Raw genomic sequence first — 17468 nt, forward strand, 5'->3', positions numbered from 1 at the left:
GGTGTACTGGTATTTTTAAAAGGTAGCTTGCTTTGGTTATAGACTCCACAAGAAATAATAATGCTCAGAATATTCTTGAATGTTATATCCAAACCAACTGTCACATAATTTATATATAAATTTTAATACCATTTAATCAAAATTGTAATCAGTATCAAAATGCTTTAAGAGTCTGTGTCTCTAGTATACCTATAAAGTGGTGAGATTGTGCCACATAAATATTTATTTTTATTTTTGCTTCTTTTTGAAACAGCCGTTTTAATTTAAACAAATCCCAGTTAGCAGGATTCTGAAAAAAATCAGGGAGCATGTGGTCTCATTTATGTTACAGTAGTCATTTTTTTTTTTAGCATTTATGAACTGTATCCTAAATGATAGGCCATTTTTGTTATGTGAAGGTAAATCAACCCATGAGAAGATTGCTAAATCAATGCTATCTGTGAATATTACACCTACTGGACTTCATTTTATTGAAATGGCACAAATCTGACTTTGCACTGAATACCTTTCTCACTTTCATCTCCTCTGCCTTAGTCAAAATGGCAACAGTACAAAACTTTATCAACCTCAGAATTTATTAGCTATGATTAAGCTGTTGAATGAGTCTTAAAAAATAAAAAATAAAAAAAAAATCATACTACTGTTAAGTGGACCAAGTTTGGTGAAGGAGAGCGTGAGAGAATGATTAAAGAAGGAACAGCTCAAGAACATTGGGAATGATAACTTTCCACTTGAGAATTTTTTTATGTTTTACTGTAATTTGTTTGTGTTTTTGGGTTGTTTTTTTGTTGTTGTTGTTGTTTTGTTTTTTCTTTTTTCTTTCTTTTTTTTTTTTTTTTTTTTTGCAAAAGAAAATAGTATTTACAGGTGGCTTCTTTTAAAATATAAAAATATAAAGCAGGAATGTATATGAAATGTCAGATTTTATTGTATTTGCAGAGTATTAGCTTTGAAAATGAATAAAGAGAGCTGTTTGTAGTTTTAAAATGCCTTATTAGTATCAATTAGATATTTTCTCTATTTTTTGATGTACTTAGAGCTTTTTAAGTATAGAATTTAAAATGGCAGGACTTTTACAGTGTTTACATGCAAGTGCATTTTATAAGTGTCCTATATGTGTAAAATAGTATTTGGAACGGGAAGATGCTGGCTAAAGTAGCAGCCTGAGCGTTTTCCTGGTTCCCATGATGATGCCTACGTTGCTAGACTACAGTTTAGTACTGCTTTGTATCATGAGGCCAAGAAATTCCATGTTGTTTGTAAATAGAATAAATGAAAGGCAATAAAAAATTTATTGAACAAAAAAACATTGTTTGGCCCCTAGTTTGTTGAACCAAATTGTTTCTGTAAGTTCAGAATTCCTCAGATCCATTTCTTTTAACAACCAGTTATTAATAATCACATCCATCATTAATAGTTGCTTAATGCTTGCACCTGGGGAGGTACTAATGCTTAATAGCAGTCAGATACTGATGCCGTGCACTGACTGTTGTTTCCAAATTCTTCCAACTGAGTTCCAAAACTGTTCATTGTTTTTGTTTTCCAATTTCCTTCATCGACTGCTACTAACCATTAGTCGTTAGTTGTATTTTTATCTCTATTTCTCCTGTTAACCGGTTTTGTGGGAGCGGGCTTCTCCTTCCCGTGTCCAAATCATGATGGAGGGCTGTCATGATTTTATTGCATTCCGTAGATGGTGTCGATCAGTATGTCAGAATTAAACATGCTTGTTTTTTATTAGTTGTGATTAGTTTTCATGTTGTCATTAAGCCGTCACTAGCTGGAACTAATCTCTTCTCTATCTTTTCTTTCTTTTTTTTGTTTTTTTTTTGTTTTTTTGTTTTGTTTTTTTGTTTTTTTGTTTTTTTTTTTTTTGTTCCTAACCACCCAGCCGCCACCGGCAACTAACCTATGACCTTCTGACCTCTGAACTCTTCACCCAATGATGACCTGACCATGCCTGCCTGCTGATCAGTTAACTGGTAATCGCCTTTGCTTGCCTGTCTTCAGTGCAGCGAGCTGGGGCACTTGTCCGTTCGTCTTACCATCTAACAAAACAGACAAAGAAATTGTTGTCCTCCAACTCCGCTTTTTTGTGTTCTCCTGTCTGGGTGAAAGTGGTTCTAGAACCTGCACTGAATAGTAGTAAAGCAATAAGGTCCAATTCATCCCTCCGCACTGATCATCCTCTAGCATCCCGCCCCAAGCGAACGGTAAGGAGGCCTCGCACAAGATGGAGACAGATGTCCCTTAACTACCGATGACAGAGGCAGTTACTGTGAGAGACTTCTAGGAATATTTTTCTTCTCAAAAAAGAAGTCAAAGCTCTCTCTGAATGTACTGTGTGATGATGCATCATGCATGAACCTTTGGTCAGGGATGTCATTGGTGAAGGGATTCCAAAAAGTATTCAAAATTTGACATGCTGTTTAGTCACTACCAGTGCCCTCAAAGGGCGGAAGTTGCAGCCTTTTTTCTATTGCCTGCCAAATTGGATGTTTTAAAAAAATAAAAAAATAAAAAGAGTGCCATGAAATACAGTGAATTTTCAGAACTACATCAATGCCGTGAACAAAACAGCAACACTATGAAAGCTAAATCTGAGTTTAAATTATTTTAACCATATTTTAATCTCCTCGGAAGATTACATGAGAACAAGGTACATGCATTATGTGTCACATTACTGGGCAAACTGTTCAAATATTTTTTTTTAAACCTCCCTGTATAGAAAAAATTTCATTAAGGATGTAAAAGCCATGCTTGCCTATTTGCTGTATACATGTAACGAAATTGTAGATAAAATGTAGTGCATTGAAACAAAATGAACAAAAAAGTAGATACTTTTACTATACAAGGGTGCTGGTGCAGAAAAAAAATATATTTTTGGAAATGTAGCATTTTATACTTTCAAGTGTTATAAAAAAAAAAAGAAAAAAAGAACAAAGAAACCCTTTATTTCATTAAATGATTTTTTCTGGTGGTTGTCAAGAAACAAAAGACCAAAAGAGCCTTTTAGTCTTTCTTTTTTATTTTTTAAGTATTGGAATAAGTCTAAAGAAAAGGAAGTGCCTTATTTTCTTCATGGTCATTTAGTCAAATGTCTTGTATAATCATCTTCTCCCTCAGACAAGTTACTGCATGCCACTCAGTCGCCCAGTATGTGAAAAGAAGCTGTGAGGAAAGACAAATGATGAGTTGACCATATTAATTACCTGATTTTTGCCATATTAGTGTGATGTGACTTTGCCATAACCACATTAGGAAAAACATTTGGTAAGTTTTTGTCAAATCAGCCCATAGTTACTTCCACAACTCTGCTTTACGAATCAGAGCTAATACACTACTTGTGCAACGTAAACCAAAGGTTCTGTGATACAGACTGTCTTATTCTAAATTAGGCTATTAGCTGAGAAACGTTGGTAGAGCTGGAAGAATTTCATTTTTGTTCAGGGATGGAGACAAGTTTTCTTGACTTTGGTTGGAATAAATATGCATCAGACATAGTAGACTTCAGAGTCATCCAGAAAACTGGTGTTCTGTGGATAACGAAAGTGCTTAGCTAGTCCTCAGTTAAGGTCTGAGCATGTCCCCCATTTTTGTGAGCAGTTTCTGCAGTGTCAAGCAGTAAGCAAGTAATTTATTTTTCAGCTCTCCTTTGATTAATGTTACATTTGCCTACTGGCTTTCTTTCGCAAGATAAGCAGGAGGGGGACATCAGTTAGCTGTTTGAAGCCCAGCTATGCTGTATTTTTAACCCTTACTTTCACATGAGATTGATATAGCTGGGCAATCACAGGAGTTGAAGCTGTTGAACGCACAGTATTTGAATCTAAAAACATTAAGTATTACTTTGTGTGGAGCTCAGTACTAAGCTTGGCAAATATCAGGTGATAACTTTACTCCCCTTCTTGTCAACTTACTCTCCTCCTGCAGATCTTCACAGCTTCCAAACGAAAGTTCAATAGTAAGCTAAGAGGGCTTACATTTTAAGCACCTGCATGGTGACCTCATCTAACATCTTGTCTCACCTGGAAATAATTATCAGTTTATTTACTATGCAATAGACATTCATCCTTTTGTATTCAGCTAGCTTTTTGTTTATTGTACCACCGGCTTTGTCTTCCTGTTACACATACATTGTTGAATTTTACTTACAGTATATACTGTGCCATTTTGATTCTTTTTTTTTGGTTGGTTGGTTGAATAAACTTGCGACACTCAAACATTTGAAGAGAGATTTGCTGAAACAATACCAGTATTTGATCCAGTTTCATCTCAACTATGATAAAACGTGGACATTTTAGATGTTTATCAAAGGTCTTTTATTGGGAGGGAGGGGAAGTATGTGAAACAGATGTGTGACATGTGAAAGTAATGTTTGCTCTGAACAAATTTTCTGAAAACTTAGTTGACAAAATTTTGGATCAACTTAGGAAAAAAAAAAGCATGACTTTTGAAATCTCTGAATGCCTTGGTTCTCAGTATTATCATTCTTTAATGACTTTTTCTTTATTAAAATAAGTAGTTTTAAGACTTCTTTCTGACAGTATTATGTAATTTTTTTTTAGAGTGGGTAGATGGGAGTGTCGCTTGTATGTAACCGTACAGATGACATGTATTTGTCTGTTCTTTATTATCTTAGTAGTTTCATGCTATGTATGTACCATAACCAACCTATTGCCTATGAGAAACATGTAAGATAATGTATTTACAGCCATTGTTACAAGTTTATAATGTATTTTTCTATCTTGTTTTATATGTATGTTATATAACATTCAAAAAGAATTTTTTTCCTGATTGAGAAAAAAAGGATACAAAATGCAAAACCCACAATTTTGATAACAGAGAAATTGCCAATTGTTTTGCAGTACTTTATTATATTGGGAGTGTTGTCTTTCTTGGGCTTTTAGTTAGCTACTGGATGAATACATTAGACATATTTGGGTTTTAGTTGGGTTTTTACATAGCTTGCATTTTAATTCTTTGGTTCTTTGCTGTTTCTATTAACCCATAGCATTATTTTAATAAATGTTATAATACCAACCTACTAACTCTGGACTATGTCTGTTTATTAACCATTACATGTTTAATTAAAGTAAACGAATAAAGACGGAAGAATGTAAAGTCTTGAGTTACTGGACTAACCCTGAAGAACGTGACCACAGATAACACAACGTGACTTGTTTTTATGTTGTTTGTCGGCTGACATTCTGCACACTACTATTAAGTTGGCTTTGGTCGTTCTGGCCTTTTACCTTGGGGATTAGGTGCCAGTAGATAAGGGAACAAAGTAGCTTTTTTTTTTTTTTTTTTTTGAGGCATTCTTCTTGTAGTCTTGCCACTTGCCTTTCAGCATCTGCATTACTAATTCCACACTTTCTTCTTCTTTCTCTAAAATAATTACTGTCAGCTCACAGCAAAAGAGCATAGATGCCAGTGTATTGGTAAATCATGATGGTGTACAGAAACCAGTTTGATTCTTTGTTGAACCATTCAGAGGTTGCAGTTAATCTTGTTGCAATTGGTGATTGGATGGCTTGGGCACCTGTTGCATCATGGTACATTTCCAAGCACAAAATACATCTAGATGTGATTAGCAGTACGTTGAAATACAAAATCTTCTTTTATTCCCTTGTCAAAAGTGCCTTATTTTCTTCATGCCGTGCTATTTTCATGTAATATTTTGTACTTCTGCTATAGTCTATCAGTATTACATAGCTCAGGGGAGTACAATTTCTGTAAGCCAAAGGTCAGAACGGATCATTTCCTAATGACTGTAGAAAGTATAAAAACACACCTTTCACTAAATTTCCAAGCAACAGCCATTTCAAATCCCATGTCTGCCTTTATGTAATCTTTATCCCTGCGGATGACTGTAGCAACATGAATGCAGGGAATCGAAACGGGGAAAACGCTGTTTTGATTGTACCTCTATGCAGATGATTTTTACGGAAACGTTTCTCTTGCCGCTTCTGTTGTCTGAGGCTCCTTTCCACAGCATGGGTAGTTTTGCAATCTTAAGGGGAACAGTCATTACAGCTAATGTCAAAGGAGACTGTTGATGTAGATCACTCTTCAGATATCAACAGCCTTGGTGAAAAACCCCATTTATTTTCGTGTCTATAGTAAAAATTCAGATAAGGAGATTTTTCAACATTTATGGTGTTTCAAACTAAGCATTTCAAAGTCCACGCGATATAAAATCTTAAGAAGTTCTTCCAGTATTGATAATAATTGAAATTGTATGCATCTTTATTTTATGGAAGAAAAACAAGTGAGCCACGATGAAGATGTTTGTTTTATAAGGATGTGTAGCTTTTAGTTTGTTCTACAGAAACTCATAGGTACAGTTAGATTTCTATCAGTATATTTAGAATAGTTTCACTTGTACAGAAATTTGAACAGATCACAAACATGCTGCTATCCTAAAAGTCAGTCACAGGCAGATGATGAAACAACAAAAAAAGGCATTTTCAACAGATAACATTAGGAAACTTTGATTAAGTGATGGCACGAGTGTCATTTCAGAGTCACTAATTTATATCCTTTGAATGTTTCATCAGAGGCGCATATTTAAATTCTGTGAAGCATTCTCCAGTGTAAGTGAAACTATTCAGATAGGATAAATAATTGATGTTATGTATTGAAAAATAGTTCTATTCCTAAAACTACTACTTTTTCTTCAATGTTTCTAATGCTTTCTATTTTTCATTAGATGTGAACTACTGTCATACTTGGTCCACAGTGCATTTTCATCTCATTCTTTAAAGTCCTGAGAATTGCCCTAAATTCTGAAGTATTTTAAAGCAGAAAGAAAGCAAAATAATGGAAGCCCTTAAAATCCAAATTTTATAATAATTGCTTTTGACCATCAAATGGATTTCTCAGTTTACATTAAATGCCTGCCTGAACATTTATTTTATACTTTGCTTATTGAAAAGAAACAGGCTATTTTTAGAACTGTATTTGTGGGAGGATGCCTTCAGTATTTCAGCATCACTGAAGCTGGATTGTTCCTTATTTTCTTCCGTGGTTAAATTCACTTTACATTTGAAAGATCTTACATTCAAGACATGTATAGAATTGCTGGTCTGTCCAGTAACATGGATTAATTTTAGGAGAAACATTTTTTTTTTCTTGTAAATAGCTCAGAATATAAGCAAAAACACCACAATGCCTTTTAAAATATAACCTGAGCAGTGCTATTGATTTCTTAAGTGAAATGTTGTGCAAATTATAACAAATTTTACTTCTCTGATAGTTTTTTTCTGTTAGCAATTTAGGAAATACTTTATAGAGTCTTCAGGGATGTCTTTCAGATATTTTTAATGAAATATGCTGACGATACTGATATTTATTTGAACAGACCTCTAAAAAGTATGTAAAAGCATAATGGTTTATTTCTAGATGGACTCTTTGAGGGGGACCACTAAAAAGTTTTCTGACCTGAAAATGCAGGGAAGCATTGAAGTGTTTTGCTGTCCATTAAGAGATCATTTTAACTTGGGAGAAGCATGCTTACGAATAATTTAAGTTTCATATACTCATATTTGGGTAATAGTAGCAGTCACTGTAACTAGCACATTGTACAGAATGAAATCTGAATAACACATTCCTGTGGTGAAAGTTCATAATTGTTATTGGAACTTGTTTTGAATATATTTGATACATTTTCCTAAAACACTATTAATGAAATACCGTTCAAATAACACAAGCAGTAACATTAACACATGGTAATCAATGTTGAATCAAACTGGTTAGCAAAAGTACAGTGCTCTTCCTTCTATGTGCCTGCGCACTAATTGCAGGTGGTTTGGTTCTGCATAGGAGTGGGTGGGAGGCACAGCAGGCGGTGACTTGCAGTGCTGATTCCTTGCAGCTGGGATGTCCATCTGACGACTGACTAACGGGGAGGAACCTGACTCCCGAGGCAGAGATTAGCTGAGATGTGAATCTCATTGGAAGAATTAATTTTAAAAAGTATACATATATACATATATGCTTCTACTTGTATTATGGCAATTTGTGTGAAACATTTAAAGTTTTGTTTGTGCAAAATAATGTATTTGGGGGAGGGGGGGAGGCCACATGGACATTGCCAAAACACATGTAAATAAAACACCAATTATGACTGTACATTATGTGCAATAAAATAACTGGAAAAAGTGCATGTACTTTATCCTCGAAAGCAAATTGACAGCTCTCAAAGCTGTAGCTATAATTTTATTTTCTGAAAAAGTTAAATTTTATTCTGTATCTAAACAGCAGAATAAAGAATGTACATTTTTCACACTTCAATTTTCATTAATGCTTTTAGCACCGTTATGAAAGTTGTCACATGCTGAAGAGACTTAAATTTTCATTAAATTTTCCAGGATAGCCAAGGACAGCTTATTGGCTATGCTGTGTTATCTGTGTAACTGTAAACCAGACAAGTGCGTTACTTACCATAAACATGAAGTACACATGTTGATTATAGATTTGCGGATGCACCGCTTTCATAAATTTCTTGGAGATGACCGAGTGATGATGATGTTACCATAATTCTTTAAGCATAGCTGTTACAAATGTTGGTGCAAAAATAGAAGTACTTTGTACTAAAGCCAACTGTTTTGGTTTATTCTGGTCACTGTCACCCTAGCTAGTGAGAAACATATTTTGGAGAAGAAATTGTGTTTTAAAACTTTCATTGATATGTATGCATTGATATGTATACCTCTTCATTATTTAACTTCATGACATCCCAGTTGCCAAATTGGAGAAAAAAATGGAATTGATTGATGGATCACTCACTGGATACAGAATTGGCTGGATGGTCGCACTCGGAGAGCTGTGGTCAACGTTTCAATGTGGAGACCAGTGATAAGTATAAGTGACGTTTCTCAGGGATCGGTGTGCTGGTATGGGTGCTATTTAACATCTTTGTAGGCAACATGGACAGTGGGATTGAGTGCACTCTCAGCAAGTTTGCAGATAACACCAAGCTAAGTGGTGCAGTCAACACACGAGAGGAAAGGAATGCTATCCACAGAGACCTGGACAGGCTTGAGGTGGGCCTGTGCCAACATCATGAAGTTCAACAAGGCCAAGTGCAAGGTCCTGCACCTGGTCAGGGCAATCCCATGCACAAATAGAGGTTGAGCAGAGAATGTCTTGAGAGCAGCTCTGAGAAGATGGATTTGGGAGTGTTGGTTGATGAGAGATTCAACATGAGCTGGCAATGCGCACTTGCAGCCCAGAAGGCCAACCATATCCTTGGTTTCATCAAGAAAAGCTTGACAAGTAGGTCAAGGGAGGTGATTCTGTCCCTCTGCTCTGCTCTCATGAGATCCCATCTGGAGTACTGCGTCCAGTTCTGGGGCCATCAACACAAGAAGGACATGGAACTTGGAGCGGGTCCAGAGGAGGGCCACAAAGATGATCAAAAAATCTGGTGCTGGGGCACCTCTCCTACAAGGACAGGCTGAGTGAGTTGGGGCTCTTCAGCCTGGAGAAGAAAAGGCTCAGGAGACATTATAGCAGCCTTCAGTAGCTGGAGGGGGACTACAGGAAAACTGGGGAGGGACTTTTTATAAGGATAGGTAGTGGCAGAATGAGGGGAAATGTCTTTAAACTGGAAGAGGATAGATTTAGACTAGATATTAAAAAGAAGCTGTTTATTGTGAGGGTGGCAAGACAGTGGAACAAGTTACCCAGAGAGGTTGTGGATGCCCCCTCCCTGGGGGCATTCAAGGCCAGGCTGGATGGGACTTTGAGCAACCTGATTTAGTGGGAGGTGTCCCTGCCTATTGCGGGGGGTTGGAATTATATCTCAAAGGTTCCTTCCAAACCAAACCATTCCATGATTCTATGATATTTTATTTACTGAAGTGATTAAGTCATCCTACCTCAAAATTTAAATAAAAATCTGTGCTTCAGAAATAAGTGGAGAATAGATAAAGCCAAATGCAACACCTCTAGGAGTCTGGCAGAAAAGGGCAGGGGAGGCTAAATATCAATGTTTAGGTACACCGTTCTAGAAAGAATGAAAGATCTACTTTGAATTAGCATTCAAAGACTTCTTCCATCACGAACCTCAAGACATTGGTGGCATATAGTTATTTCTGAACCAGTTTTAATCTTGGTAGTTAATTGCAGTAAAGCTATAGATATCTTGTTTGGTGTGTGTCACCTGATGAGGTAAAGCAGCCCTTGAGGTCTTTGCTGTTACTCTGGTTGTAAACCCCAGCTTGTGTGCTGCAGCCCTGGCTTACTGAAGTGTGGGCACACCCTCACTTTCTGTTCTGTCTTTGACTGTCTAGCATATATGCACTGTGCAAACTCATTCTTTATCCACCCATAGAAAACAGAATTATGATGATCTTCTGTGTCTCCTGCACCATGAGAATACAGTCAGTCCTATCTGTGATCATGTTTGCACTTGCAATTGTTCTCCTTTGGTCTACAAATCTATGTTAGATGTAAAAATTGTTGACTGCAATACTTCTACCAGCAGAGCTGACTATTAACCTACCACTGTTTTCTTTGTAAGTGTTTTGGTATGCTTGTGGCTGGTGGTCTCACTACTATATTTCTTCTCAATATTTATAATATGATTACTGTAATTCCCTTGAGGAAATACAAACATAACCATTGTCTTTATCTAAGTAGTGAGAGTATTGTTACCAATGGGTGTAAAATGCAGTGTCTGAAATGACTCCTTTCACTTTGCTGTTCAAGTCTACCAGTGAAAGTAATATATTGAGTTCTCAGTAAAAAAATAGGAAATTGACAGCCCATTCATTCTGAGTTGATCTCTCCTGAAAATTATCAACCACAATAAACCAGATAAACTTCCCAAATCATACATTTCAAACTATTTGTTATAAAATAGTAGAACATAGTTGCCTTTTTTGAATTTCTGTCACTGCATTTTCAGAGTGTTTTTATCAGCAGCAGCAAGCAAGGTTGACTCTTCTGAGTAGTAAACCCAGAGGTGAGGTTCAAGTAAAACACAAAATAATATCGCACCTCTCAACATTGTGTTATTTCAGCAGCTCTTCAGTAAATGAAATCGAAATTTTGTAAACAAAATGTCAATGAGATCAAAAATCTAAATTTTATCTATTTGTCAATCAGTGATGCAGCCGAGGGACTAAGGAGAGAAATGGCTTTAGTTATTGGGACCTTTTCAGAATGAATTCTGTTGATTTTCAGTGCACTAAGAGCAGTGGCAATTTTATTGTCTGAAACTAAGAATGTCCCAGCTCCTTTTGCAATAGGTCAATCATGAAGCAAGCAATTGTTTGGGTGCTACTTCTGGTTTGCTTTCATAGTATTTTAAATTACAAAATACAGAACCCTGAAACCCCATATTTTGTATCCAAAGCTTTTCTTTTTTTTAATCATGGAAGATGGATCAGACTCTAACTTGTAAGGCAGTGTTTTGAAGGAATATATTTTTTTAATTGAAGTTATTACTGTAAAAAGGCATGTTCAGCAAGCAAGAGTAAAGATACAAGGAACACTCTTGGAGTTTCATTGTAGGATACACATTGGAAATGCACAGTGTGATAGTATCTTATTAGTTCTGTGCACCTTTCAGACTGATTTTAAGAATTTGTTGTAGCAATGTACCTTGTTCAGTTCAGATTGCAGAATGACAAGATACTGCATATCACTCATATGCATATGCTCTTTCTGGAGCACAGCCTTTTTTCAAATTAATCTTTTAAGGTCTTTGCCTCAGATGTTATGGAATACATGGTAAAATCAAGGTGCAGGGAGCATGGGGTTGGTTTTTTTTTGCTAGCCTACCTGTTAATGTCCAAAAGTTTAAGTATCTCTTACCAATTCTGGAATGTTGTTATGTTAATTAGCATGTCAAAATCCATGTCCTGTATTTAACACAGGTGCCATTTGAAGACCTTCACATGCATACTTTTCTAGGGCATTTCTGGATCGTTTCATAGGAAGCAAATCCAGTACTGCAAAGAAAAGGAGGCCACAAGGCCATTACTTGCATGGTCTTGGATGACTTCTCCTGTATAACCTTAGTGATGAGATAATGTTGATTCTTTCCCTGAAAGGCAATGAATGAAGCAGCTCTTCTGTGGGATTCAGCTTTGTTTCTAAGAGAAAATAGGAAATGTACTCCTTTGAGGATTGAAAGAAGATAAACAATCATGTTAGAGCTTTGAATTCTGTCCTGAGCAGATGAGTAAAAGCAGTTTGGATTTCAAATGAGTCAGGAGAAGGAAACAAATGTAAACAAGAGCAGCATTCTCAAGAAGCCCGTGCTATGTTAACGAGAAGTTCATCAGAGACTGCATGTTCGAATATTAAGTGAAGAAAATTGAAATTATCTCAGTCCTTGAAGAGCTGATTTGCCATATCTCCCTTTTATCTTAATCAAACTTGTTAATTTATCGGAAATCTTTCCCTTTTTCAGCCTGATTTGAATTTCACATCATTTTCTTCTGATGTTTTGCCCTGCCCCCCACTGTGCTGTCTTACATTTCATACTCAAAAGTTTCCCTTAGGATGGCCAGTTGGTACTGTTCATTCTTGGGATAGAAAGACTGCAAGCACCATCTTAGGTCTCAATCAGAAATTGCAAAATGTGAGACTACTAAGGAAGCCTATTTAAATCTATGTGGCTCCATCAACCTAGACAGAATTGGAATGTCTCAATGACAAGGGCACAGAACAAACACTTGGAACACCTGGGTTTGAGATACTTCTTGCAACAGCAATGATTTGTGCAATTTTGGGCAAATGCCTTGCAGCCACATCAAAAAAACGCACAGCCATCTGAAGCAGAAATTAAGCATTATTCAGTTATCAACACAGAGAGAATGTGATTACCTCGGTTTTCAGCAGCTAAGTCCTTTTATGTTATTCCACAAATTAAAGCACCATCACCTTACCTTCTTTTGGCCGTATTTAGTGACAAGGAAAAGAAAATGGCTGGTGCACAGACAGCATTCCTGCTTGAGTGCACAGGGGATGGGCTGGTCCCAGTGGCTCGGCTGGTTGGGCATCTCCTGCTTGCTCCACCTGCACAGCCTCTGAGGGCCCTGCAGAGCCACTTCTGAATTCCCCTCTCTAGCTCTCCGTGAAGAAGCTCAGCGCTGTTTCACTCAAGTGCTTTTGTTGCTCGTGTTCTGAACCCTTGTAACTCAGGTCCCCATCTGTGCAGTGAGGTTAACAGAAGCACTGTAGCAGCGCCAGGTGTGGATAACTGTTTGAGACTGTGAAGTGCTTAGACAGAACAGAGCTGAGCCTCTTTTATCATCACAGTGTACGAGGGTCTTATTGAATGTACTTGAAAATAAAGCACATAAGCAAAACAAAATAGCTTTGACTTCTTATTTAATCAAGCCCACAGAACAAAAAAACTGCACGACTTCTCAACCATCTGAGTCCCATTTTCAGAGCAAATTACCTCGGTGTGTATCAGCAGCCCCAAAGATGGCTCTCTCTTGCTTTGGTTTGGCTGGGGCTCATCACTGCCTCTGTGCTGCAGCTCTGCATGGACTGAGCCGCATCCTGCATTCTCTCTCAGCACAGCAGAGGAGAAACCAAGGGACAGATGTAGCTAAGGGGACCAGCGCTGCATTGTCTCCTAACTGGTGGAACACAACAGCAGGGATATGGTTGGTGCTTGTGAGCAGCAGCAAAACAGGCATAGCTGGATTGTGTTGCAGCCTTAGTGGTATGAGGTAGAATTTCGCAGTATGATGTAGGAGATGTGCATGATTGTAGTGCAGGAGTATCTAACACATCGTGTTTAACTTGTTGGACGTTTTGTATCATCAGACAGTACAACATCAAGATTGCTTACATTTTCAACAGCTTTTCAGGAAATGACATGGCTGCTCCCAGGGCCTCTCTGGTGCTCGCAGTATTCTAGAGCCAAGCACACAGATATTCTCACGTGTTTGAAGGCTCAGGTTGTATCGCTTTGAGCTATTGACTAACCAGAGTTATCCCTACAGTGCAGAGATGACTCAATACTTGATGCCCTTTACAAATGCAGTTCTATTATAACACACAGTAAGTTCAAGGAGCTGGAAAAGATGCAGCGTTCTGCATTATTCCCTAACAACACTGTTCAAGTGTTACTGGGTGCAGGAGAGGATACTCGTGACATACACCATTTGAGATATGAGCTTAAAATCGGATGAGGTTTTTTTTTGATCCCTATCTGTGTTCTGGGCACTGCCTTTTACTTTGTTAATATCACTCCTCCTTGACCGTGTTTGGGAACAAAAGTTAGCATGAAAACCAGGCCTCTTGTGCAATCACCACCTGAGGTTCTGCCTCTTCAGTTCTCAGGTTGCCATATGATTTTTGAAACTGAAATGCCTTAAAATAATTAACTTTGCTGCAAGAACAACAACTCTTGTAGCCTCAGGCTTGTAGCTGTGAGCAGCTGCACTTGGGATACTGATTTTGCAGTGAGCTTTCTGCTTGCTTTTGAGGGAAAAAGATAAATACTCCTTGTGAAAGACAGGACTTTGGATTTCTAAAATAAGAGCTGTTGTTAGCAGATAGGTATAAAGCAAAATCAGGAATACCAAATCAGTCATACCACTTATCTCAACAAAGGCCAGCGTTGGCTGATTTATTTTTAGTTGTGCTCAAGATAATTCGGCTGGCAACCGAATGTTCTGTTGGCCAGCTTCTGGAAGTAGGGGAAGGTGAGAAGCAGGGATTTAGTTCCTCAGTCAAGCCTCTCTTAGCTTTTATCTCGTTGAAGTAAACATCTGTGTTATGTTAGCTGTCACATACATCACAGCGATAATCATAAATTATACAGATGAAGTACAACTTTCACTGACTCTAGATTTGTCTTCTGAGTTGCCTCTATGAAATAACCTTGAAATAAATGGTTTCCACTCTGGCAAGTAAAATGAATGAGAAACCAAAGACTGAAATAGTTAAACTAGTGACTTTTTAGGAGGGACTGAAGTGGTAAATAACTCTGCCTCAGACCAATTTCTCCCTTGTCACCCTCTCCTCTTACAGTTTGCTATCACTAATCCCTGTGAGCTATATTTTGCCCCATGATCTGAGAATTCTTCAGGTGGATTCAATGGGGTCCACAGCTGAGTAATTTGCAATGTACGCAGACTGAGCCATCAGGGCAGGCACAATCAGTCACTTCAGCTTCATGATCTCTGGAAAAGGACTTGTCAGTAGAATGCTGGGCACATTTCTGGTGCTTTGCTTTTTGCTTTTTTTTTTTTTTTTTTTTTTTTGTCCTTCCTACAACTCTTCATTTTCTCTCATGTTTTTCTACACTCCCACCTACCCCACTACAAGAATCAGAACAGTAGAGCTCTGATAAGCAATGCTAATATGCTTTCTTCTTTGGAGGGATCCCACTGGACACCAGGCAGCATCTCTTTTGCTCTCAGTGTTCCATCTGCATCAAGTCTCCTCACTGATGGCAGCTCTGGAAAGGGAGAATCCCCCCTCGAAAAGGCAGGGAAGAAGTTGCATCAGTGGTTGGCAGCAACAGGAGAGTCTGGTTGTGCTGGTGAGTCAGCCCTACCACATGCTCCCCTTGTGTATTCCAGCCACATGCAAGCATGTGCAGACAGGGAAAATTCCAAGCTTTGTTTTATTTTGTGAGAGGAAAGGACCTGCCTTGCTGCCACTGCAGTCTCAGTTCACTCAGAATTAAATCCTATGAAAAAGAATTGCTAAAATCCTAGGATGAAATGCTTCTGTTCAATCCCTGACACATCTTCCTCTTTTCACTGGGGAAAAAGTAGCCATTTATGGTCTTTTTTTTTTTTTTTTAGATTTAATTACCAGATTTGATGTTTCTATAATGGGCAGCAAACACAAGGCCTGCTCCTGTACTGCTACCTATGCGCTTGCACATAAATAGCACTTTTGTTTCATGAGTTGGAATAATGGCTAAAGAGATGTACCAACAGTGCAGCATCTCTTTTATTTTTTTCAGCCCCTGTATGCCTGCAGTCAGAAAAATCCTACATATGCTTTGGCTTTGAGCTGAAGCTCACCCTGCACAGAGGCGTAACACAGGGCAGAGCCCCACACCAATCCTGTTCAGCCGGGGCTTCCAGGTTGCCTCAGAGAGATGCAAGAATCAAGAGGCAGCTGCCTTCTGTTCATGGGTAAAGGCACATAAATAATGCCTTTATGACTCAGGTATGTCCTGAAATATGCAACCTGGCAGCAGACAATTCTCCTTTATCGTGCAGATAGTTGTTCTGAACCACATGGCTGCTAAGTCATGAAATATTAATGGCCATGCAAATCTCCTCTTCTGTATCACAAGCTTTTCTGTGTTCCTGACCCCTGACTTCCTTTAATCATCTCCTGGGTGTGTGGTCTGTTACTATTCTGAGATATCTTGTGAACAGGGGCACAGTAATTACTTGATCCCTGCCTGCTGCAAGAGCCTCTTTGAAAAGAAAGTGGATAGCTTGAGAGGGAGGCTTCCTCCTCACATTGAAATCAACCCCACCTGCTTGCTTCACAGTGTTTTCTCTTTTGGTGGCCTGAACGCAGATCCATTGTGTTTGGTGTTATTTTTAGTACTTGAAAAACAGCATTTTTGGTTCATCACCTGTTCCTCTGTACATTAAATACAATTGCTAATCAGATATTCTTTCCCATCCTCTCCCTCTCCTACTAATGTTGTTTAAGCTGTCCCTATAAACAAGCTACAGTTCCAATCACAGGAGTTTCATTGTGATTTGGTACTAGCAGGCCCAGAGTTCTTCCAGCCAGCAGCTGCAGCATTATCACTTCTAGGGATATCTTATCCTCCTTCCTAGTGCCCTGGGCAGCCTGCTCTAGTATTAAATGTGGAGGTTGGTGGCTCTGCCTGTAGCAGGGAAGTTGGAGATTCATGACCCATGAGGTCCCTTCCAACCTGGGCCGTTCTGTGTATTCTGTGATAATAACTAGAGGCTGAATTAACGCCTGACGCACGATTTCGTTCTAAGAACCGTGCCACATATTTTTGGCAGAAATCTCCCTTTTCTACTTATTCTCTAAAAATAACAATTTTACCATTGTGTGGAAATATGCAAATGTTTCCTAGCTCCCTGCCAGACGTAGGAGAGGTGGGTGATATGCTGTGAGGGTCTGACAACCAAAGGAGCAGCTGCTGTACAAGTAATGCGGCAAGAGAGAGGAGCGATCATGGAGGAGTGTTTGCCATACGGGAGCTATTTCAGTAAGTCAGCATGGTGAAAGCATAGTCATGAGTACGTATTTTTAAAACAGAACTTCTGGTGAGTGCCAGCAGCTTAGAGTAACACAAGGGCAATAGTGACCACACAGTTTAGTACAAGGTTATTGAATACTGACCTACAGAGGTTTCTGATTTCTGGAGCAACAGCCCAAAGCAGTGCTTTTTAAAATGACAGTTTCATGTAGACAGGGACTTGGGGAGGTAAGTGGAGGTTAAAACACTCCTTGTGGAAGCAGGGAAAAGGTGC

General features: G+C 38.3%; 1 protein-coding gene across 1 annotated transcript in view; it reads left to right on the plus strand.

Annotated features, from left to right (window-relative positions):
- QKI (QKI, KH domain containing RNA binding) overlaps nt 1-5627 on the plus strand; it is a 135250-nt gene extending 129623 nt beyond the window's left edge. Inside the window, exon 8 of the mRNA XM_042879012.1 lies at nt 1892-5627. Within this exon, the coding sequence (XP_042734946.1) occupies nt 1892-1908 (17 nt within the window). The 3' untranslated portion in view covers nt 1909-5627. The remainder of the gene's footprint in view (nt 1-1891) is intronic.
- The last annotated feature ends 11841 nt before the right edge of the window (nt 5628-17468 follow it).

The sequence above is a fragment of the Lagopus leucura genome, unplaced genomic scaffold, assembly GCF_019238085.1.
Source record: "Lagopus leucura isolate 7727_CA_CO unplaced genomic scaffold, USGS_WTPT01 Super-Scaffold_73, whole genome shotgun sequence".
Taxonomy (NCBI): Eukaryota; Metazoa; Chordata; class Aves; order Galliformes; family Phasianidae; genus Lagopus; species Lagopus leucura.